The sequence below is a fragment of the Chenopodium album genome, chromosome 23, assembly GCF_948465745.1.
Source record: "Chenopodium album chromosome 23, dcCheAlbu1.1, whole genome shotgun sequence".
NCBI classification, from domain to species: domain Eukaryota; kingdom Viridiplantae; phylum Streptophyta; class Magnoliopsida; order Caryophyllales; family Amaranthaceae; genus Chenopodium; species Chenopodium album.
In genome coordinates, this window is record NC_137856.1 from 5114725 (window position 1) to 5139242 (window position 24518).

The following is a 24518-nucleotide window of genomic DNA, read 5'->3' on the forward strand; positions in this document are numbered from 1 at the left end:
TGGGCGGCAGAATTTCGTCCCAGAACCACCCTTGCACTCGGTCGAGCGAGCACCACCCAGACCGGGCGGCAAACCGAGCAGTAGTGCAAAGTATCAAGTTACAAAGTACCGAGTTTTGTTTTCTCTTCACCGAGATTACTTTCTTCTAACTACTTTGCTATACTTAATCAAAACACCTTCACCAAATAGCACCTTCACTTTATTAATTAAGCAAAGCAAACATGAAAAATTGTCTCATACTCTAAATTACTCAACAAGAAACAATTATCTCCAATTTTTAGAGAAAGGAAAACAAGTAACACCCGAATTTGCAATCATTTTTATTTACAAATCAATACGAATTACAACCTTATACTTTATTCCAAAATAATATTATTGTATATATTTGTATTTAATATAGTTTATGTACATAAATTGCACATATATATCTATATATATATATTACACTAACATAATACACAATTACACATACATGTTTTATGTATACATATCTATTGACCATTATATGTTTGTGTACCTTAATATTTGTAGATTGAATTTGTATATTATTTAATGAGATAGTGATAATTATGAGAAAATATAGACTTGATTAATTAGCAATATATATAATGCAAAAGGAATCTTAGCTTTTTATATGTTGAATCAACATGGACAATGATGGGTTAGTAAAGTAAGAGCGGTTAAAAGATTAGGAGTGTAAGTCTTTGTCGAATCTATGCTACTTTGGAAATAATCCAAGAGAGCTAGCCCGGAGGGAGAGCTGTGTTTTCCACTCATGTCGCCAGAAATCCAAGTCAAATGGGAATTTAAAACTTGGCCAAAACGTGTTCATATCATTTACGAGAGGCTACATGGTATGAAGAATTAACAACTGAAAATTTACAATTATTTAACAGTTAGTTAATACTCTAGTCATGCTTAATTAGATATTAAATTTATGTAGAGTAACATGATGGTTAAATGTACTATAGTAGAATTAAATTAATATTAATCAATCATCCATTTCTATTTTTAAAAATCCATACTAGGAGGTTTTTTTTTTTTTGTCTCTTTCTTTCGTGTAATACAATACTTAGTTTTCCAAATACAGAAAAATGTATAATAAAAAGTTGTATGATTATAAAAATACGGATAGGGTATTCACTAATTAATACAGTAGTTGAGATAGAGAAGATGAGAATATAATAATGTCATACATGCATTTTAGAACATATCAAATTACTTGGGGTAATAAAATTGCATTGAAGCTTTGTGAGCTATTTTTAATACCGGAGGCTTCATGTTCCCAGCGACATTCACATGCCACCCTGTCTTAGTGCAAGGAGAACCCTTGGATAGCGCTCAAGGCATTCACAAATTGCGATGCCTGGCACAAACCTAAATTTAATTTGAAAATGCAACAATCTTAGGCCCTGTATGTTCTTTTGAGCTTCTGGGTAGAGCATAGTAGGAGTCAGTAGAGCATAGCAGCGCAGATTGCAGCAGAGCAGAGTCGAGCCGAGTATAACAGATTTTATTATTATTATTATTATTATTATTATTATTATTATTATTATTATCGTTATTGTTAACACATTATTATTATTGTTGTTGTTGTTGTCGTCGTCGTTTCATTATTATTATTATTACCGCATTATTGTTATTTTTATTATTATTATTACTAGTACTATTATTATTATTACTATTATTGTTATAGAATTATTATTATCATTAAAAATTATTATTAAATATCACTTCGTATAATCTTTAAATATTAATATGTATTATAAAAAATCAATTATTATTATTATTGTTTAATATTAATTATTATTATTAAATATTAATTAATATTTTAAGTAGAGCAGAGCAGATTAAAGTAAAGCAGCTTTAAAGAACGGGCCTCCGTATCACATATAAACACAAAACTTGGCCCAAAACTTCATTTCAAAACAAATGGGCTTGTGAGTTATGACGACTCAACTCAACAAATGGAAGAAGAACAACTCCCATTCACAGCAACACCAACACCCACCGACGCCGGCGAAACACGCCGGCAAATATGCTCCGGCGGCTGCGACCGCCCAGTGAACGTCTGCTTGTGCGATAAAATACCACAAAACCCGATTTCAATCACCACCCAAATAGTAATCCTACAACATCCTCACGAACAACGCCAAAGATTAGCAACAGTTCCAGTTCTCAAAAAATGCCTCCAAAATTGCGAAATCATTGTTGGCCGGAAACTTCGCCAAGGTTCCTCACATACCCTTGATTCTCTCTACCATGGAATCAATGATTTAGCTGAATTTGACCCTATTCGTCGCGCAGTCTTTCTCTTTCCAGGTATAGATTATTGCTTAATTTTGAGTTAATTTTTGGTGATAGAATGTTTATTGTATAGTATGGAATTTGTGAATTTTGTAATTTGGAGTATTTGATACAATAATTTTTTATTTATTTGCAATAATGGTTATATAGTACTATGGCATTGAACTAGATAATCTTAGTTTCCATGTTTACCAAACGTCCTAACTCGAGTTCATCTTGTATGATTAAAAGTATGATTCATTTTAGTGTTTTTCAAATGTCTCAAGGTGGATGCGACTTTGCAAGTGCATGATGCTAGCTGTGCGGGTTCTTTTTAAACGATTACTTGTACTTGTGATTGCATAAAGTAACCCATATTTTATAACTTTATGAACATGCTCATTAGAAGACTATATGCAAACAAAGGAACATGATGGAAGATATTGTCGTTAAATCGAAGTATGTCTTGTTTTAATTGCATAAAACCAATATACCGTTCAAAGTAAAGGATTAAAGGAACATCGGTTAAAAATGAAAAGAGTGTACAAAGTATATATTTTCATGTTCTTTTGTGCTTAATTTTTGAGTTGATTTTTGTGGGGAATGTGTAATAATATGGTTCATGCAGAGGTTTGCAACAAATTTTGTACATGGAGAAATATATCTATGAACCTATGATTTATCAACACTGCTATATCTTGGATCAAGTGGAATTGACTAAAGCTGTGGACTGCAATTGATTTACATAATCTTCACCATCGAATTATATTTTAAATTTTTCCAATGTAGGCACGGAATTTATGCCTGCGATAGAAATTAATGAGTGGAGATCATCATTGAATAGTGCGTGCACAAATGGGATTGTTCTAATTGTATTTGACGGTACTTGGAAACATGCTAAAGAGATGATGTTTGCGAGTCTTCCATTTATATCGAAATTTGCTACTCGTGTATGTTTTGATTGTGATTTTGAGGTTGGTGGTGGGACCATATATGATTCAGATCTCATTCTGAAGAAGGAACCTTTTAAAGGGTGCATGAGTACCATGGAAGCTGTTGCTCGAGCTTTGAGAATTCTTGAGCCATCTGGGGTAGAAGTAGAAGCAAAACTGGTTGAGGTTTTGAAGTCGATGGTTAGTCTACAGGCTTGCTACCTAAAGCCTGTGAAACCACGGCAAAAGTGTTAGAGAAGGGTGTGGTGCGGAAAAACATTATGGAAGCAGCAGGTCAGTGAATAATTGAATATCAGTTACTGAGATTTTGTTCTTTGATTAATTACTTTAAAACAAGAATATGTAAAAATCTACTCCAGTTACTAGTTTTTTTTTAAAATACATCAGATCTGAATTTGAAGAATCTATTCCTGTTTTAAGCAATTTTCAATATTTGTATTTGCCTTCCCTCTCCTTCCTTGAAAATCAAGATTAAGAAAATTTTGGGAGACGTCCATATTCTATCAACGTTTTGTTTTTAAAGAATATTTCTATGAACCAGTAATTTTCAAGAAGTCTAGTTTCCTTTTGGTAAGAAAGAGGAGTGAGGATGTTGTAACATTAGATGGTTAGGAGATAGCCATTAGTTAAGTTTTTTGAGTACCTCAGATCAATTTTACAAAGAAATATAAATACTGCTCAGGATGTGATTCATAGAATTGAGTGTGGCAGCTAAGTTATTATGTGACCATAGCATGCCAATTGGTTAAAATTAAAGGACAAAGTCTACAGGATAACAAATTAACAATTAGACTGGTGTTATACTGGTGGGCATTTAAAAAGATGAGTATAACAACGACGCTTATAGTGAGACGGATGTGTGTAAACACCCTGAGAAATTGAATATATAAGAATGTAGAAATTCAAAAGAATGTTGGAGTAATCAAGCTTAAGGTAAGGGAGAATTGGCTAAATTGGTTTGGGCATGTGGGAAGGTGGAAGTTTGGGATTATGAAGATTTCGAAAGAAGTTGAGGCAGACTAAAGCTGACTTGAATGGATGAAGTTCAAAATGACATGTATGGAGGAAGTGGGTTACAATCGTTACATGAACTTGTAGCACTAGATAGCTAATAAATGAAGAGGATCTTTGTGGTCGACCACATGAGATGTATTATTGATTCGTGCTGCCAATCCCAGTTTTTTTGGAAATAAGGCTTTGATTTTGTTGCTGTACAATTTCCCAAACTGATTTTTGGGGGGCTATTTTGTTTCTTGATTGCACTAGAACAAAAGTTGCCTTTAGTTTTGGATTAAAGATGATACTTTTTAATCTTCCATCGTAGGCACCTTCAGTAGTAATAATGACCTAGCATGCTTGCAAGCTACAACATGATACTTCTAATCTTCCATCATAGGCACTTTTAGAGGTAATACATACATATATATATATATATATATATATATATATATATATATATATATATATATATATATATATATATATATAGGGGAGGGATCCGGTGAGAACACCTTTATATGTGAGAATACTATACTTATGTGAGAACACTTTAAAATTTAGAACATTAGAAGAACTTTTTAGAACATATGCAACATCTTTTAGAACATCACACTTAACTTTTTGTAGCATAGGTTTTAGAACAAAATGCCCACAAATTTAGAACCTAGACTCAATGATTCTTAACATATGTAATATTTCTTAGAAGAATAAACTTAGCTTTACTGAATATAGTTTTAATTTGAACATGATACTCAAATTTTAAGACCTTGAACTCAAAAACAAATGTGAACCTATGCAATCTTTTTTAGAACATATGCAACGTATTTTAGAACATCTGTAATAGTTTTTAGAACATACTTAAATTTTCTTGAACATTATTCGTTAATATTGAGCAGGAATTGAAATTCGATTTTTACTACGAATTGATTTGAAATCAATTTATTATTGATTTTTAATGTAACATAAAATTGCTGAATTGTTGTTTTGTTTCTTAAATCAATTAAAATTCCTTGAAATTTCAAACTCTATATAATTTGCCCAATTTGATTGATTTGGATGAAAAAAAAATTGATTTCACATATTAAAGTGTCAATTAAGCTTGGTTTACCTTTGATTAAGTTTCACAACTTGAATTCTCGATTGTAATTACTCAGAAGTTGATACAAAATACATGAAATTCTTAAGCATGTGGTGATGGTGGTTGTCGTGGGAGAGGAGAGAGATTGGTAGCCATGATGGTGGGAAGAAGAGAAAGAGTGTTGGTGGTGGAGGTGGCGACGTAAAGGTTATATAACATGCGGTGGTGGTGACGGAGAAGCTAGAGATTGGATAGTGTTGGTGGGGATAAGAGAGAGAATGTTTGAGGTTGAAGATGGTAGTTTGGGTTTAAAATTGAAACTTCAACATTAACATTTTTTATCACAAATGTGCGTGGGAAGTTATGAGACATGTGATGGTGGTAGTGGTGGTGTTGGGGAGAGGAGAGAGAATGTTGAGGTTGAGGATGATGGGTATAGTTTATTTTCAGAACATCTACCTTAACATATTAGAACATACATGTGTTCTCACATATAAAGTGTTCTCATTTAAGAGAGGTGTTCTCACATGAGCCTCTCCCTATATATATATATATATATATTTTTTTTTTTTTTTTTTTGACACATTTTAGAGGTAATATTGAACCTAGCATGCTTGCAAGCTACTCGAGCTTGCCTTGGTCAAAGCCTGGCAAAGGTAAGCTTGGCTCGAGACTTAATTGAGCTAAGCAATTGTGAGCTTATACACTTTTATGGAGGAAGTATAGTATATGAGTAAATTTTACAAATGAGCAGAGCACTTGATAACATTGCTAAATATTAGCTACAAGTTATTAGTAGCTTGAAGTTTATTTTCTTAGTTGAACCCGTGGCTCTGGCTTGAGCTTTAGTTGAGCCTGAAATTTCCAAGCTCGAGTTTGAGTTGGTGAGACCGGGATACCCCAGTCTGGACTCGTTATCAGTTTATCACCCTGGCACATCATGCATTGTGATTTCTGTACAACCGCATTATATGTATGCTACTTGTCAGTTTTACTTACTGTATACTGGTGATTATTTGTGGATGCTACTTGATGCTCTTGGTCTCCTGTTTTGCCTATCTGCAGCCAATGAAATCTGCTTTGTTCAAGTAACAATTAACAGATAGCTAATCTAATGACAGTAATTTTCTTATTTACTTTTTTATCCTTTTCATTATAATTGACCCTTTTTGAACAATGTTTACAGATTGAAGCATGGTGAGAGGTTGAACAATGTTTACACAAAGATTCTTAAATGCTAGTGGCAATACCTTGTATCTCGGACAACCCTGAAAGATATCATGGTTGCAATTCAGAATAGTTATACTGATTAGAGATCCAACTATCCAAGTTTTTGGGTGGAATGCAAGTCACATAATCTTCAGAACGTAGAGAAACTAGAAATTGTTGATACAATTACCATAGCACTTTTCTTTTCATACTTGTCCGCAGTACAAATCACATGAGTGAAGGGAGTACTGGAGTAGGAAATGGCTCCACTCTTCTGCTCTGCTTTTCTCGGAGATTAGGAAAGATGACAATATAAACTTGGCTTGCTCTGAAGGACTCTATGGAAATAAAATTGAAGGAAAGAGTTGCTTACTGCTACAACATAAGGTCTGGGAAGTGCGATTTGATGCTAATTTATTATTCTCTTAATCATCTTATTTCTGGGATATTATACTACTTGTACTCTGTCACAATAGTACTATATACTGATGAAAACTTTGTTCATTCTTTCAATATATTTTGCCATTTGTTTCTTCCTCTCCTTAATTTCCTTCTACATTTTAATCAAAAAACATTAATCCACTGACAAAAAGAGATTATTACGTAATTAACATTCTAGTTCAATACAGAATCATATTGAAGAAACTGAAACTTCAAGGAGAGTAATATGCTGAATAACTAAATGACATTATTCTCAACTCAAAATACTTTCAAATGGGCTCCCTTAGTCCCTTTAACTTCAAAAAAGTAGTCAGAAGAATAACATTACCCATCTCGGAAGATTGATCTATCATACAAGATTATCAAAATTAATCTAGAAAATTTCTAGTCTGCAAAACCATAATATAGAGAACAGAAATGAATCACGAATAGATTGCAAATTTGCAATAAGTAAAATACAAGCTGCAGCAGAAACACCAACTTTTGGATACTGCAATGCTATTTCTGCTTCAAAATTGTCACTGTACTTTGAAGGCCTACCCTCTCCTCAGTGCTAGAGTTGAATCAACTCCATAACAATTGAGCATACAATTTTGATGTAGGGTCAGCGTCAAACCAAGAAATATAGGAGCTTGTCATCAGTAGCCAACGCCTTGTAGCCTTTGCACATCCTCCAGTCAACTAAACGGCAAAGTTATAAGACCTGATCATACATCTAAATCGCATCATCAAAGGCTTCTACAAACAGTGCAGAGACAAGTCATCCATCTAATTTGTCAAGCTTAGCTTCCATCTTCATTATCTGAAAGTAGAAAATCCTGGATTTGCTCCCTGCATACAGGTCATTGAGATCATCAGCATTTAACATCAACAGGATAAAAGGAAGAACAGCTAAGCGTGCCTCTTCGCTCATCAACAGGATAAAAGGAAGAAGAGGTAAGCGTGCCTCACTGTCTCTCCCCAAGGAACAATACTCAAAACAAGAGGCACTATTAAATTGTTCTCTTTTCCTCTCCGCTCATCCCCCTATCCCCAACATGGCAACACGGCATCCCCCAGAGCTAGAAAAAAAAAAAAAAAAAAAAGAAGACAACAAAAGAACCTGACAACTATGAATAAGATGCCAGAAACTTAGCTACAAGCAGAGATTCCCATATTATGTACCAACTCATATTATTCCCATTTTGAAGGCATTTTTAATGTGGATCTCTCAGATTTATTTTCATGTGATTAAGCCATTAAGGGACCACAGGCCTGAATCTTCTCAGACCTAAACAAAGAATGAGTTTCTAATATGGCAGCTGTTGATATACAGGATCATCAATATGTTTTAACACTCATAAGGTTTGCCTGCACTCATAAATTCGAACAGAGAGGAGTGTTCAGTTTATACACTCGGAAAAAAACCCACTGGCCTGTCATCCATTGACCATTCGTAACGTAGGACGCATCCAATCTATGCCTATTGAAAAGGATTATAGTTCCCAAGATAAATGACTTTCCAGAAGGAAAAAAAAAAATCAATAAAGAAACCAAACAACATAACTAACTGATCAAAACCAGCAATCACACTTCAGAACACAAAAAACGCACAGTAGCCCTATTTCAATGGATTATTTGACTATGCAAGATTTGATGCAAAAAATGCAATTAGATGTTACTTGCCTTAGCAATGCATGGTCACTGGGGGCGTCACTGATTGCTGCTCTGGACATTAGTGGCTGGGGTAGGAGTGCATAGAACTGGTCCATAGACAATGAGTCATCAGGAAGAATTTGGTATCTGCAACTTGAGCAGCAAGTTGCTCCAAAAGTCTGAGCACTCTGCTCCTCACTAGAAAAAATGCCAAAGCTTGAGGAGTCAGAAGCATGAAGCGGGCTGTTGCACAGAGAGCAGAACGATTCTGGTGGAGTATGCTCATCTGACTTGATATTAAATTTCTTTTGACGCCTTTGAGATGCTAGACGTGCCTTAGGGTCATCAACATCTGGTAGTCTATTAAAACTGAAAGGTGTAAGCTTTCCAGCAGTCCTCACAATTGTGCATTCCCGAGAAGGATTTTCTTCCTGAATGGGCAGAATATCTGTTAAAATACTAATAGGATTCATGCTAATTGCACATGAAATATTACAGATACCTAACTCTCTAACCTGTAAAAGTGAGACAAATGATGAAACCAATGCATTGATTCCAGACTGAAGACCATTAACTGTCGCTAGTGTCTTTAATCTGCCCTGTCAAAAATGGAACAGGAGAGTCATAAGCGTGAAAAAGAATGATATACACCTAAGACACAAAGGAGCTTCTACACAATAAACACATCGAGGTCCTTAAGCAAAAGTAAGCACACTGAAGGAATATAGTTAACAAACCCATCAAGCTGACAAAGAGTATTGAGCTCTTGTGCAAGGCAATCACGAAGTGGAAGCAACACAGGCACATGCCATCTTGCATCAACATACTGCATATCTGCTGGTAAGGAGTAGCCCTGGCCCTGCACCAAACAAATTAATAAATCCCATTAAATTAACCTAAGATTCAAAAATGTTATAGAACTCTGATCAAAATAACAAAGACCAACCTTAACAGTAGCTGAAAGTACATGACGAGCAATAGTCGATGTGCAAGACCCAAGTACCAACTGAGTGTACCCGTTTTCCAGAGCAACCTGCACAAGAGCCATCACATAGCTTTAAAAAACCAATTTTGCCATGATAAAACTTGCAGCAAATGATAACAAACAGTGTCTAACCTTTTGTAGACATAGCATACGAAGATGCGTTAAAAAATCTTCTTTACCGGTATTATCACTGATAGTTTCTAAAAGCATTCTCAGCCTCTCTCTACCATCAGCAGGATTCAAGGCATATATGCTTTCAAGAGGAGCAATGTGCAACGTTTTTTCAGGCGTGGCAAGATCATTGACAACAGTCTTGATATGTTGAATTGCTGCATCAGCTTCAGCAGTTGGAACACACCTAGCTGAGCTTTCATCAATATAAACAACCCCAACCCCAAACACGGGAAGAGACCTATCCCTACTCTTTTCAAAGTTCTTTTGAGCTTTATCTTGCATCTCATGGACAAATTGTAAAGCCACCCTGTTACATAAGAATTCTTTTTCAGAACAGGAAATAGCACTAGCAATTTTCTTCTATAACTGCTACCTTGACATGTGCTAGAGAATTAAGCAATTGGCTAACCTATTCTGTCAAATGTTACTTTTTGCACTTAGTATCAACAAACACCATAATATCATAAGTTAAACAGATACAAATTCCTTATGACACTCAATTTAAAATCAGCACTGGAGCGTTTTCACAAAAGATATCTCCTACTCTCCTAGGGCTCCTACTGCTTATCACGTAGGGTGAAAACTACCACCCTGTGTTAAAAACAAACTTTTAACTCTAGTACTCTAATTAATGATCCAAGACGTAATAAGCTAAAACTAATAAAATCAAAATCTTGAAGAGTCCGATCCATCTCTATTCATCGTACTCAGTACATATCATGATTCATGACTCATGAGAGATACCTCCCAAGCACCAAACTAACAATGTTTTAGAAGTTCAGGTGTATGTTAAATTGACACGAACACGACTAGATTTTCAGGCCAACATTAATACCCTAAGTCAGAGTCCAAGTACTCTAATTTGACAAAGAATGAACTTCCTTATTCCAATCATTTCTGTGGTGCTTATGATAAAATTCCCCTAAATAAATGATTGCAAAGCAATATGTTCATTAGCAGCATAAGCTCGAATCAGCGAAACCGAACTTTAAATCACTATTAATCCACAACCAAATCCACACTTACAGACTTGAGCCTCAAATATGATATCACAAATTCACAATATTTTCTACTCAACTCACCAACAATATCAAGCAAACTATAGAATTCTACTAAAAAGTATATATTATGATTAAGCAATGAAGAAACAACTACAATAGAAAATTACCGAGAACAAGGGCCGGCGGAAAAAGCGACGAGAACCTTATCAGAAGGAGAAATCATGCCAGTAGAAGTGACGGAAAACCTGAACTTTCCGAAGAGAGAACCACGAAAGCAGTCGGCGCAAAAACGGCCGTCATCGCCGCCGGCGGAACCACCGGCGACGGCGTCGTTGAGCTTACACTTGACGCATGTGTTAGGGTTTAAGGGGGGTTGACGGCGGCCATTGGTGGTGATCGGAGGTTTGGTGGGAGAAAGAGGTTGTTCGTCGTCGTAGCTACTGCAGCCTCCTGATTGGCAGGTTGGCTTGCCGCAGGACATTGTGTTGCGCTCCCTTGGACTGACTAGGGTGGAATTGTGGGAAGAGAGGCACAAAGGGTGCTTTCAAGCCGATTGTTTATGAACGAATCGAGTTCACTTCTGTTCGACTGTAGTGTTTTGAGAGAGATTCTAAGTTTTTCATATGGTAAAGTTGTATGGAGTATTCCGTAAATAAATGTATTTTTTTTTTTTTTTACTGTTTATCCAGTTGAAAGTAGCGGTTTTTGCTTGTAATTTTACAAACTTAACCTTGTGAGAAATGAATTTTGTTTCTTATTTTGAGAAATTGGGATGGCCTTGTTTTGGATACATCATACATAGAGTGAATCAATGTCCCACTATTTTACGTCAAGATCATTACATGTTGTTGGTTTAACATTCCAATGTACTCATATCCTACCTTTTAACCTCTATGATTTCATCAATTTATAACTCACTAATATATATTTTATTTATTAGAATAAGTAGATAATATTTTAGGAAAAAAAGAGAATCGAGCCATGCATATTAAATTCTTATGTTGCACACGCAATTTGTGTGTGTCTCAAAGCTTGTTTTATTAACGTGTATAATTAGAGGTGTCAAAACCACACCTGACCCGACCCAGAACCGAAACTGGAACCGACCTGTTTCAATTCAAAATTTGACTCGCAAAATAATAATTTAACATGATTTAATTTTAAAGACTGACTTGACCCAACCCGACCTTATCAAACCTAATTTAAACATCCGAATTGACACCTCAATACATTATCAAAATGTTTGTAAACACCAAAAAAAAAAAAAAATCAAAATTATTGTGAGCCGGATTTGTCCTTTACAAAACGATGAGGCCCTTTTTGGTAATGAATTGCCAAAATCAAATGACATTTTAATCCTAATCCAGCCCGCTTAACATTACCAAATAGAGAGGGAAAGTTCAATTTCCTCAAAACCAATTGAAAAAAACATTTAATCAAATTACATAAACCCTAAAACCTCGAAAACTAGAAGAAGCAACCATGAATGCTTCAGAATTTGATCTCGATTCACCTGCAATCAAAGCTTTAGGTTCTCTCTTCAAGCTTCGAAGTATTCTTACTGTAATTTTCACTATCTTTCTCCTTCTGCTTCTCCAATTTTTGTTGCTGTTGGTTATTTATTTATTTATTTTTTAGCAGAATTCATTTTGACTGGGAATTTATGCTTATATAGGGATGATGGTTTTCCAATTGATGATAATCGACAAGTTTCCTCATGTCCTAAACACATCGTAAGATTTTCATTTTCAATTTTTTATTCAAAATTTGAGATTTTGTATGAGCAATAATTGAATTTTAATTCTTGCTTAAATGTTATGATTGTTGGTGAATAGAGATTCAAATATGATGATGATGACGACGACGATGATGCTCATGGTGGGAAAATTAGCTCGAAATCGAGCATTGAAACATTGGGTTAGTGATTTCATCATTTCAAGTGCATGAATTATGGTTAGTGAGTTAATTATAGTTTATATGGTTTGTTTTGTTATCAGAAGAAAGTGTTGTAATGGAGGATGTTGATATCTCCTTGGAAATGAGTGTACTTGGGCTTCCTCTCACTTTCCAAACTAGCAAACAAGTAAGTTGAAGTTTAAAACATTTTTTTTGGTACAAAGTTTAAAACTTCATTTGATTTGTGTTTACCTTGCTGAATTTCTAGTCTACTGTTTGTTTATTTTCATGTTTGTATATTTGGCTAATCGTATTCATTTCGTATCTTGATAGACTGATCTTACTTAGATTACCTTATGTAGGAGTACCATTGAAAAAATGTCCTTTACTGTTATTTGAAAATAGAATGTTCTTTCAGCACATTGAAATCGGAGTATAAGGAGTTATATTTAAGTAGAATGTCGGGACCTCTTGCCTGTGCAGTAAACGAGTGGTTTGGTGGAAGAAACAAAATATCATATGGGCATATGCCTGGCATGACTAAAACCAGGCAGCGTAGGATAATCGTGAATATTAAATACCAGGTGACAAAATTTTGTGATGATATTACTATCATAGTTCGATTTTTATTCAGCTGTAAACGTTTTCCATTGAAAACATGATCTTGGGCATAGCTGTAGCTCATGTAAGAGGTCGTATTAAAATTAGGAGATAGATTATATGGGATTGAGACATTGAAGGTTTGTACTCCCTGCACAGTGGAATATAAAATATTTGCTGAGAATTGTTGGTTTTGACGGGATTTGGAAGGGGGGAGGGGGGAATAGGATTTGAGAGCTAATTGGAGTTAATCAGTGGCAGTTGCAGAATTATTGGGTACCATTTGCGTTACTTATATACTTTTCCTTTGCTAGGAACATGCAATTGTTAAGCGTTGCTTTCTTCCTCAGTTACTCTAGGAAGAATAAGTGAATAAGGGCAGTTCCTTAATCAACAAAAAACTGTAAAGTATTTTTATGGTTTTCTTTGGGTGTAATGGTGTCCGAGGTGAGACTCAAACAATTATCTAATGCTATTTCATTAGGGGAACTTTTGTAATTCAATTTGTTTTGTTTTCTTATCTTGTTCATGGAAATTGCTGTCTCCAATGTATCAATGATTTTCTTTGTAATGTTAATAATTACTTACAGATTCTGAATATTTTTAATTTTTCCAGCCAAGCAATGTGCAGCCTAAGGGGAAACATAAAACAGCGCAGCGTAAGGATCAAGATAGTCAGAATAGGCTCAAGGATCAAATTATACTATCTCCCAATACAATTGCAGAGAGCCAAACTTATGCAGAGTTTCAAGATACATCAAGCAATTCATCTTCCTTATCTATGCCAGATCAGGCTGAACTCTCTTGTTCTGGCTTTGATGTCTGTGATGACACTGTTAGATTGTCTAATTCTAGTGATGGGGAGCAGCCTGCTAATGTGGCTGATGTACCTAGAAATATGTCTTGTGAAGCTCTCATTGAAGACCTGTTGGAGACTGATCTCCAGATGGAAAACAAGATTTCTATAGCTGCTACATCAAATTTGTTGGAGAGGAACACAAGTTGTGGACGCAATATATTTGATGATTGTGTCGTAGAGCATCCAAAAGAAATAGATAGAAGTTTGATGGAACGAGACGATGCAAAGGGGGATCAATTGGGTAATGCTATGCAATTGGATGACCTTGGCTCCAGTATGTGTATTGAACAGACTCAGGTTGCTGGCATGCCTTTAGACTCCGATATGGTTCTTGAAAATGATGCTAATAGCAACTTCAGTTCCAGTACAGTTTCTGGTGAATGGAGTGCCTTCTGGGATTCTTTTTACATGAGATATTATTTTTATAACAGCAAAACCGAAGAGTCCACATGGTATCCACCCCCTGGGATGGAAAGCTTTGTTTATGGTGATGTCTCCAACATATGTGATGAATCAAATACAGAAGTGATTGGTACTGTTATTGAACCTGCTGTATCTCAAAATGAAGAACAGTTAGATAGACATGAATTGGATGATAAGACACGCTTTGATGAACGGACTGAAGACAAAGTGTTTGGTGTTCAAGCTCTCACCACTCAGGATTTATCATCTGGTTCGGCAATGCTTTCTGATAAATCTTGTGCGGTAAAATTATATGACCACCGTTTGCTCGATGGAAATTGTCAGACTGCAATTTCACCAAGCTGTTCACTTTCTACCATCAGTCATCAGAATCCAGAAAACAAAAGAGAGAGAGAGGGTTCTGGTGTCATGTCCCCTAGTGTGTCTCGGTCAAATAACTATGATTCTGTTGACAGTCCTTGTGAGAATGCTAATGGAGACTGTAATGGCAATTTAATAGCCCAATTGTCGAATTCAAGCAGTTTGATTAGCATTGTCGAAACAGCATGTGATGATGACCTCATCAATCATGCACCAATAGGAAAGTTAGAGAAAGAGGCCAATGGATTCCACTTGCAAGATACACTCGCTGCTACCAAACAAAAGACAAAAAGAAGAAGTCGAAGAAGGAAGAAGTCGTTCAACAACAATGATGATCATAAATTTCAACCAGTTGAAGAGTATTATGTCGATATAACCAAATATTGGTGTCAAAGGTATCTTTTATTTTCCAAATTTGATGTAGGTATACAGATGGATGATGAAGGGTGGTTTTCTGTCACTCCAGAAGCTATAGCCAGACATCATGCTTCCCGTTCTGGTGGTGGTGTTGTAATTGATTGCTTTACCGGTGTTGGTGGGAATGCCATACAATTTGCAAAGACGAGTAAACATGTGATTGCTATTGATATTGATCCGAATAAAATCGATTATGCTCATCATAATGCAGCCATCTATGGGGTTGAAGACAGAATTGATTTTATCAATGGAGATAGTTTCTCTGTGGCACCAACATTGAAGGCTGATACGGTCTTTCTGTCACCTCCTTGGGGAGGGCCTGATTATCTCAAAGTGAAGTCTTATGACATAAGCATGCTTCAGCCACATGATGGGCAATTCCTTTTTAACGCTTTCAAGGCAACTGCCTCACTGATTATCATGTTCTTGCCTAGAAATGTTGATATTGTCCAACTAGCAGAACTTTCTTTATCTTCTGATACTCCATGGTCACTCGAAGTGGAAAAAAATTACTTGAATGGTAAATTAAAGGCAATTACAGCTTACTTCAGCAAGAGCAGTTGAGAATCAAGTGAATAGCGAATCATGAACAAAGTTTATTCAACACCAGGTCTTGGATTGTTTATTAAATCTTTGATCCGTTTGTTTCAAGCCTTCAATCTGATGTAAATTTTGTATTTGTAACGACAACATGTGTAATTATGGTAAAAAGCATTGTCTCCCTCACTACTTTGTATGTGGGTTAAGATGTTGCTGGTGGCTTAAATTTGGTCAATTTAGTTTCCATATGGTTGACTGCTGGAATTCTGGTAACAAACCTCCAGATTACTGATTCCTTTGGATTCAGAATTTTGCAACTCCTTTCTAGAGTAGTAGAGTCTCAACAGGTTAGTCTCGGTGATCAATATAGTTTGAGTTGTTTGATTTCATCTGATAAGACACAGCAGTGACTCCGTACTGCATTTCAAGTTGATGATTCTTTCAGATGTGCTCTCCTGATGCAGGAATTGATTTAATTTTAGCCTATGAAAATCCGAATCTTGGATGCTATCAATGGAGGAGCTATAGCATGTAATGAAACTTCAGCTTTCCGAGGTTATGACAATATATGAGTTTGACAATTTGATCTTTCAAAAGTAGATCTAACATACATAACACCTTCATCTTTACCATTAATATAGGGTCTGTTTAGTTCACCTTACTTTTGCTTACAAGATCTGATTTGAAATTATTTTCTCTTATCTGATCTGATTATTGTTTGATTTGACTAACTTTGACCTTTTATATACACTAATCTATAGGGAGATATGCATCAAGTGAGTCTTGTTAGATTCGTAATAATATGTAATATATTAATACATAATTTTTCATTACAATACCAGTAACAAATTTAACCCTTACGGTTTTTTTGGTCCAGTATTTGCGGGTCAGATACTTAAAGAGTGAGGGGGAAGGGTAATGGATCCCCACCCTCAAAGTGCCTCTAGTGGGATTGAACCCCCAAACATCAAGGTTAGAAGGTGCAATCTTTCCTATTAGACCAAACTTAGCATGGTGCATCAATAGTAACGATAGCTTGGAGATAATTCGATACCATATACATGTTGGAATACAGTATGCATTGTAATGTAGGAGTACAATAAGATTGTGCTAATTTTTTTATGTAATTCATTCAAATATATCTTTAGTTATTAGGATATCAACCTTATAAGGGAAACAAATAAAATCAACTCAAAATTGATTCCCATCTTACTCGATTAAACTTTCAAAAATTTGTATCAAAAGATTAATTAATTATACCAAATACATACGAAGTACATTGTAAAGTTGGAATTTTTTTATACAACAATATTTTAACAATACAACAATAAATTAAACATCGATTCCTAATCATTCTTTATTTTATTGTCAAATACATATAAACTCATTAATTCATCATTTTTTTTTATTTGAAACAATTCATTCATCAATTTCATATCAGTGAAAATCTCTTTTATCCTTAGTCTTATTGGTGTTTTTTGACTTGATCCAAACGCTAACCGTTACTACGAAAGAGGGGCATATGCCATATGAAGTTTTTTTTTTTTATGCCATATCAAGTTATCAACCCTAACACATTTTACTTTATTTTTTTTGAATTGGGTACAGAAAGAAAGTAGCTCACACGCCATTGCCAAAAACCCACTCTACCCTCACGCCTCGCCCTCTTCTCCTCCTCGCCGGCGATTACGCGGCGAACCACCTTCAGCACAGCCGCCAACTCCGATATCAAACACAGGTCTTTGCTTCTTTTCTCTTTCTGCTTCGTATTTTTTTGTTATACTACTGTAAAAATCGTTTATAAGCTATTTTTGATTCTATTGTTTAGGTTTTAAATTTGTTAAAGACTTGATTAAAATGTCCCATTTGTAGATATATTCTTGTATTGATTATCTGATAACTGTTGAAATTTGGGGTTTGTGAGTTTTAATTGTCTAATTGTGTTAGTTTTTGGATACTTACTGAAGTTTTGCATGAAAGGTGTAATGTGGTTCATATTTGCTGTTTATTGTGATATTTTGCTGTATTTGCATGGTGGGTTGTGTAGATTTCGGAATTGAAAATTCGAGGCATTGCCCGGGACACTCACTAGTTAATTACGTTTCTTTGTTTGTGTTGTATAAATTAGTAATACCCTTTGACATAGTTTTATGGGAGTTAGGTTCATAATTGTGTTCTGGTGCAATTATCTTCATTGTGTTTATATTTCCATTATATTTCTTATAGGGTGCGAAGATTCGAGGGCATTTTAAGTAAATATTGAGATGGGGTCATCAAATGCATCCAGTGATTTGTCAGCTGATATGGAGATTGATGCTTTCAGACGCTTATTTCCTGTTCAGTTTTATGAACGGCATTTTGTTAAGTCCTTAAGACCTGATGCAAGGACTCTTAATGCAGCTAGAGATACAACTGTGGCACTTGGTTGGTTTCGATCGAATGCTTATATTTCCCAGCAGTGATTTTGTTTCGTTTATGTTAAAGTCAAGAACTTTTGATATCATGTGTTGTAGCTGTGATTTTCTGAGAAATCCTGGTTATTCTGATAAACACAGGAAGTTGCTGTTGTTCAATATTACAAGCTTATTTTTGCTGTTTGTTTATTTATATTCTTTAAAATTAAATTACTTATATTAATGACTCTAGTGCTGTTATGTGAGGGATTGATACTTTTTCGATATGTTAGCTCGTCACGATTTATTCAGTACAACCTTTGAGAGAAAGGTCCTGTAACTTTGTATATGTACTTTCCAAAATATAAAAAACTCTAATACAGTTTATAAAGTCATGAGATTTGTGATAACTTTATTTAGTTATATAGGATATTATCTGGCACGCCTCATGCTATGACGTACCTGTGCAGGGGCTGTTTCATCTGCTAATGGTTCTGCACTTGTAAAAATTGGTTGCACTGTAAGTTATTTTCTGACTGTCCCTTGTAATCATGTTTACTTTGTTCAATGGAAAGGCCTCTATGGATTCTAAATAATTTCACATGTCCCTTCTACAGACTATGCTTGCTGCGGTCAAGATGGAAATCATGACTCCTTCAACGGAGTCACCAGATGAGGGTAACCTAGGTTAGCATATGCTCATCTTTGTCATATCTTCAGTGTCAAATGTGTTTTATGCTCAATTTATCATCTTTGTAACATTGCTATTTATGTTATTGCAGCTATTGAGTTTCACATGCCTCCTATTTGTTCCCCCCTTGTTAGGCCTGGAAGGCCAGCCGACGCAGCACCAGTTATATCAAAGCAATTAGCAGACACCATTTTAAGGTAATTAAATGGCTGTAAATGGTTTTTGCTTGCTAGTTCTAAAGACTGGATTGCTAAATTTCTTGTAAACCTATGACACAATTTGGTTGCACCTTAGGCATCATTGGCATTAACAGCATATGTAACGATACACATTCTATCAGTAGTACTTCCTGAGAAATTGGCATCACTATTTAGATATTTTATTACTCATAATTGAGATGAACATTTTTTTTTGTTCATGACATTGGCTGTCAAAAACTTTCTGTTATGAACTTATGATAGACGCAAGAAAGAGAGATCAACAAACAAGAACACATTTATGTGGTTCATGAGTTAACTACGTCCACGGACAAACAAGATGAAAGTTTTGTTGATCTTGAGGTATAATATCAATCTACAGATTATTGAATAGAGGCTAGTTAAAACTAGAGAGTTTATACAGTACAAGTTATGGTTGCTTGAAAGGGGCTAATACATTCAAGGCATATTCTAACCATTTGACAACGTATCCTTACGTACTCTTTTTTGTAAAAAAGGTGTGGTTTTGAGGTAAATATGCGTTGTATGGCAAAGAGTTTCCTCACTCTGAAAAGTCTGAGTAGGATTATCAATTACAGGCTAGTTTGTGGTGACTAGTAGACTTATGGAAATGTTGAAGACCAGTGGACCACTTTTGGTATGTGTTTTAGCCATGCAAGGCCTCTTGGTTGATCTATGTAACTCCACAATTTAACGTGTGGGTTTGTCATGCTATGTGTTCACTCTACTGGACTCAATTGGGTTTGCCAAGATTACTTCTGCCCTTTAAGCTATGTTGTTCTTGTCAGGGTTAAGCATTGGAATGTAATTTAGTAGTAATCTGATAAAGTAGCTGAATTATGGTGTACAATTGTGCATGTGGCCTGAGATGTTGTCATCATGACCACTGGAGTCTTTATTCACATTATGCGTGCTTGCATATTCTTTGGAAAGCTTCCACTCTGCTAAGAAGCTGAATCTATGGGTTGGGTAGTTAGGATAAGAACACTCAACCACTTCAGAGTTGTGATTTGTAGTTAGAACCTAGAACAAAGTACCATTTGCAGGTTTTTTGGTAGCTTGGTGAGTGGTGACTGAGAAATCTCCTTTTTGGACTGTTTGATGACACAGTTTTTTATCCAACATACTTCTGGCAGGTTAGGCTCTGTTTTAGTTCATGAAATTGGAGTAGTTTGCTGAATGTTAGAACAAGTTACAAGTAGTTGATTATTGAGATACTCAGACACTGTTACTTGCTCAGCACAAGAGAAAGGTTATGCAGAATGCTCATCATTCTTTGAAAGATAGATATTTTGGCATGGAGGTGTGATGTGCGTTTTCCCCTTGGGCTTTGTGGTTCAGCTGTAGGTGATCTATATTTGACTGTGTCTCATGATGCTTAAATGAAGGTTTTTGATTGGTGGAAGAACTAATAGTTGCCTTTTAGGGTCATTTTTTTGGCTAAGTAATTAAATGGTTTAATGGAAGCTTACTAGACGTCCAAATGTTAGGTCTGGCAAAGGATTTATTGCTTTGAGTGTGTAGATATAGGAGGTCTTTTTAATTTGATAGGAGGACAGACAGCATTAGGATGGGGAACTCGTGTTTATTGTTTTGATTAGGGGGTCCTTGGCCTTCTTTTAGCTTCCCCGTCAATGATATACTACCATGATATTCCGTTCTACTCACTTTCCATTTATAATTGTTATTTCTATTCTACTCACCTTACTTTTTTTCATTTTTGGCATACCCCTTTTACCATCTTACCCCACAATCTTTACACCTTTTCATACACACTCTCTTACTTTATTCACCTCTTTTCTTACACCCGCCTACCTTTATACACTCTCTCTTACTTTATCATACACCCTTTTTACTGTCTCTCTTCACTTTTTTCATCTTTTTCTTAAATTATGTATGTCCAGTGAGTTGAACACTAAAAAAAAGAGTAGGTTGTATATGTTTTGCTCAACAGTCACACTAATGTGCACAATTTTGGAGTTGTGGAGATCCATAATTTGTTAGAAAGTAATATGGTTTTAACTTTTCTTGATGCTAAGAATGTTGTATCAAAATTTTACTATTGATTTATTTTTGGTTATAAGATGCTTCTTAATTGTAGCTGAAACTGACCTTTATAACATCTCTTCTAAATGAGGTAGTAGGAGTATCGTCTAATTAGCTTGTAAATCACTTACAATTTCATTTGAACTGTGAATAGTTAATGTTGTTCTTCCTCAATGTTTGCTATCCCAATGTTTAGCTATTTAGAGTTGTGTCATTTGATTACTTATTGCAACTAATTTTACTGTATCTGAAATAATAGCTCTTATTTCAAATATTTGATTTTTGAGATACTTTCTATGGGTTCTGCAGCTCTGGGATGATAAATCTGAAGGAGCTGTGCTTAGTCAGTGGAAAAGCTGCTTGGATGGCGTACTTGGTAACTGTTTTGTTCCCGCCTCATTTTTCATCCTGTGATAAATTTGATTTCGTTTTATGATATAAATGATATTATCCATTCAGACTTCAATTATCAACATTGTTTATAAATTATTACTGGTCCAGGATATATGCTGTTTGGATGCTGATGGTGCTCTTTTTGATGCTGCTTTACTTTCTGCAGTTGCTGCCTTTTCTAATCGTAAGCCTTTTATCAATCCATTTTTCTTGTTCACTTTTCTAAAATTTCCTTCTCACTTTTCTGTCGTAGGGTCTTTATATCTCACTTTTAGCGACATACTCCCTCTGTTTCATATTAATGGTCACATTTTCCTATTTTGGAGATTTCAGAAGATAAAATTTTATGCATTTCCATGGTGAGACAGGTGGTTCACAATTTTTTTTATTCATTTTCTTACTCTTTTTCTACTCTCCCTGTTTCAGAATTTGCAACTCACTTTCTGTCTTTAGGTTTTTCTAAACTCTTAATTTACTCCAATTTTGGCAATTCCTCTCTACTATCTTACCCCTTTTACTCTTAACTGTTTACACCTTTCCAGTAACAATCTACTACTTTATCTACTCTTTTCTACACCTAACCAACATTTTAAACCATATTTTTCACTTTATCCTTCTTATAAATACACTTCCAAACTCTCCTAGAAACAAGATTCCGAAGTAAGCAGAAAGTTCTAATGCCTCACTATGTCTCACAAGGGGGAAACCAATAATTTGGATTTCACAAAATTTATCTATGGAAACATTGAGTTAATGCTTGTGCTTCACTTTACTACCTTGGAAATGTATATATAGGTTCAGAGTATATGGCTCGAGTGCAAGTGCTAGGTTTTTACTTATTCAATCAAATGGAATTTTGTGTACCTTGCATCTCTGATTTAAAATTTTTTCTTGATTGCAGTGCGTATCCCAGTTGTATCCTTGAATGATGAAGGAAGAGTCTTTATTATGTCAGAGGAGATGGAGGAAGGGAAGTCAAAAAGAGAGCCTGTTAACAAAGAGCTAAGAAAACTAACTTTAAGCAACATTCCATTCTCACTTTCATGTGTTCTTCACAAGAATTATATATTAGCTGATCCCACGGCAGAGGAAGAGTCCATTATAGAAACTTCTGTGACCGTGGTATTGAATTCATCTGGTCAACTTGTTTCTCTATACAAGCCTGGCGGGCCTGTTCTGGCCTACTCAGCAGCCATCCAGGCAAGTTTGTTTCCCTGAACAGCTCTCTCTCTCTCTCTCTCTCTCTACACACACACACACACACACACATTATGAAGGACCATAAAAGGGGCAGGTTCCTCTTGCTACCTCTGGTTTGGATTGGAACATCCACTTCCATTACCGGACGATTATATGTGGAGCATTTAGCTGCATGTGAACTAATTTGATGTGTCAAGACGCCACCGATTGCGGACGTTTAGTGAGTAGCATATCCGGTGAACTTTTGGTTATGTATCAGAATATATGAGGGTGTCTGATTTGTGTATACCATATTTTGAGCTGATAAAGCAATTTGAAAATCTGTTAGCAGTCTTTTGTAGTTTTGAGGACTTTGTAACAAAACAGAAGCTAGAAACTGTGAGCAATTGTTGAAGAGTTGCTTGTGTCAGTTGGTTGTGGACTAGTGGTAAGGGGGGAGTCTGGAGGGGTTGTTGAATTGATCGTCTTCGTTTTTACACAACCATATTATGTATTATTATGTTAGAAATCTGATGGGAAGTTTTATGTGCTGCTTTAAGAGGAGACTTGCAACCATTTTTGGTTGACCAGATGTTATTAGTAATGTTTATTGATTGGATTTCGTTATATGCCTCTACTTAAATTTTGCAATGAAAGATGAGAAATAATACAACTATGATGATTTATTAAGGGTAATATTTTGTAAAATTATGTTGCTTCTTTAATTTTAAGAAATTGGGACTATGTGATAACTATTTTTAAGCGAAGGGGGTATAAGATAATCGAATGCTCATTTGCTCATGTTTTGAAGACTGGAGTTATAATGTGGCTAACTGGCTTTCTTGTTCACTTATAAGAGCAAAAGGGCTCGATATGGCGCTGATTACTAATGATGTTACCTTGACTGCAGGATTGTGTTGCATTAACAAAGCAAAGAGTGCAGGAACTCCAGCAAATTCTAAGTGAAGCTATTTCTGATATGGAGGTAGATTAGATTCTAATGGGTTATTTAGTGGGTAGTCGTAGTTGATAATTGTACATTTCGTGCTATTTTGAGGATCTTTTTTTTTCGTCGAGGTTTTTTGGCTAGCTTTGTAGGATATTTTCAAGGTTCACACAGGGTTATTTAGCATATAAGTAAAGACGATCTCATTTTGATTGTTCATATCTAAGAGATTGATTGGTATTCTGTATTTCATATCAGAGTACCTTGATTTAATCAGTTTTGAATATGATTTCTAATGGCAATTTTGTTGTTTGTGAATGTAATTCAACCTATTTCATGTTAAACCTGCTGCTTGTATGTTGAGCATTATACTCTGACAGTAATCCCTTTTTTTTTTGGCTCTAGTTCAAATTTTGTCTGAATAATAGGTTATAGATGCAACAGAATACTTTAAGCATTTAGACTTTTAATCTGTTATCATGGCTTTAAAGTTATAATTTGTTTTATTGGAAAGGGGAAGGGGAGCTTATTCTTTTTCTATGTACTTGAATAGTGACAGTAATATGCACACTAATCATGCAATGTTAACATTGTTGAAATGCATACTTTGGTCCTGTGGTTGAATGTAGGAGAGTACAATTTATAGGAATTTGATCCCTTGTGGGTGGCTTTACGCCTTTTTGCACCCTTTTAAACATGAATGAAATTGTATTGTTGAATTTACTTAGTATTCCCTTGGTAAGGAAAGATAAAAACTCCTGGTTTCAAAAAAAAAAAAAAAAAAAAAAGGAAAGAT

General features: G+C 35.3%; 4 protein-coding genes across 4 annotated transcripts; 3 read left to right on the plus strand and 1 right to left on the minus strand.

Annotated features, from left to right (window-relative positions):
- Positions 1–1952: 1952 nt before the first annotated feature.
- Positions 1953–7058, plus strand: LOC145609348 (tRNA-uridine aminocarboxypropyltransferase A-like). The gene is made up of 3 exons (XM_081664849.1): positions 1953–2322; positions 3076–3512; positions 6503–7058. Exons 1-2 carry the CDS (start codon positions 1968–1970, stop codon positions 3471–3473), a joined length of 753 nt encoding a protein of 250 aa, XP_081520975.1. The 5' UTR covers positions 1953–1967; the 3' UTR covers positions 3474–3512; positions 6503–7058.
- Positions 7059–7193: 135 nt separating this feature from the next.
- Positions 7194–11327, minus strand: LOC145608397 (cytoplasmic tRNA 2-thiolation protein 2-like). The gene is made up of 7 exons (XM_081664007.1): positions 10929–11327; positions 9719–10067; positions 9548–9634; positions 9339–9460; positions 9117–9195; positions 8632–9032; positions 7194–7797 (listed from the first exon to the last, which is right to left on the minus strand). The coding sequence occupies exons 1-7, from the start codon at positions 11240–11242 to the stop codon at positions 7749–7751; spliced, it is 1401 nt and encodes a 466-aa protein (XP_081520133.1). The 5' UTR covers positions 11243–11327; the 3' UTR covers positions 7194–7748.
- Positions 11328–12138: 811 nt separating this feature from the next.
- On the plus strand, positions 12139–16397 carry LOC145608878 (uncharacterized). Its single transcript, XM_081664469.1, has 5 exons — positions 12139–12324; positions 12437–12494; positions 12597–12678; positions 12759–12844; positions 13874–16397. Exons 4-5 carry the CDS (start codon positions 12773–12775, stop codon positions 15878–15880), a joined length of 2079 nt encoding a protein of 692 aa, XP_081520595.1. The 5' UTR covers positions 12139–12324; positions 12437–12494; positions 12597–12678; positions 12759–12772; the 3' UTR covers positions 15881–16397.
- A 1064-nt stretch (positions 16398–17461) lies between these two features.
- LOC145609697 (uncharacterized) lies at positions 17462–24029 on the plus strand. Its single transcript, XM_081665156.1, has 9 exons — positions 17462–17594; positions 18083–18280; positions 18720–18769; positions 18867–18936; positions 19032–19137; positions 21514–21580; positions 21706–21781; positions 22499–22797; positions 23687–24029. The coding sequence occupies exons 2-9, from the start codon at positions 18121–18123 to the stop codon at positions 23768–23770; spliced, it is 912 nt and encodes a 303-aa protein (XP_081521282.1). The 5' UTR covers positions 17462–17594; positions 18083–18120; the 3' UTR covers positions 23771–24029.
- Positions 24030–24518: the final 489 nt, after the last annotated feature.

What these genes read in the sequence shown, in the direction of transcription:
- LOC145609348 (XM_081664849.1), top strand. Translation starts at nt 1,968, where the DNA reads ATGGAAGAAGAACAACTCCCATTCACAGCAACACCAACACCCACCGAC. An exon ending in CGCAGTCTTTCTCTTTCCAG is followed by an intron (nt 2,323 to 3,075) that starts GTATAGATTATT and finishes TTTCCAATGTAG; the next exon opens with GCACGGAATTTATGCCTGCG.
- LOC145608878 (XM_081664469.1), top strand. Translation starts at nt 12,773, where the DNA reads ATGGAGGATGTTGATATCTCCTTGGAAATGAGTGTACTTGGGCTTCCT. An exon ending in CTTTCCAAACTAGCAAACAA is followed by an intron (nt 12,845 to 13,873) that starts GTAAGTTGAAGT and finishes TAATTTTTCCAG; the next exon opens with CCAAGCAATGTGCAGCCTAA.
- LOC145609697 (XM_081665156.1), top strand. Translation starts at nt 18,121, where the DNA reads ATGGGGTCATCAAATGCATCCAGTGATTTGTCAGCTGATATGGAGATT. An exon ending in TTAGCAGACACCATTTTAAG is followed by an intron (nt 19,138 to 21,513) that starts GTAATTAAATGG and finishes TGGGTTCTGCAG; the next exon opens with CTCTGGGATGATAAATCTGA. An exon ending in CCTACTCAGCAGCCATCCAG is followed by an intron (nt 22,798 to 23,686) that starts GCAAGTTTGTTT and finishes CCTTGACTGCAG; the next exon opens with GATTGTGTTGCATTAACAAA.
- LOC145608397 (XM_081664007.1), bottom strand. Translation starts at nt 11,242, where the DNA reads ATGTCCTGCGGCAAGCCAACCTGCCAATCAGGAGGCTGCAGTAGCTAC. An exon ending in GTATGCTATGTCTACAAAAG is followed by an intron (nt 9,635 to 9,718) that starts GTTAGACACTGT and finishes GCTCTTGTGCAG; the next exon opens with GTTGCTCTGGAAAACGGGTA. An exon ending in TACTTTCAGCTACTGTTAAG is followed by an intron (nt 9,461 to 9,547) that starts GTTGGTCTTTGT and finishes TGTTTGGTGCAG; the next exon opens with GGCCAGGGCTACTCCTTACC.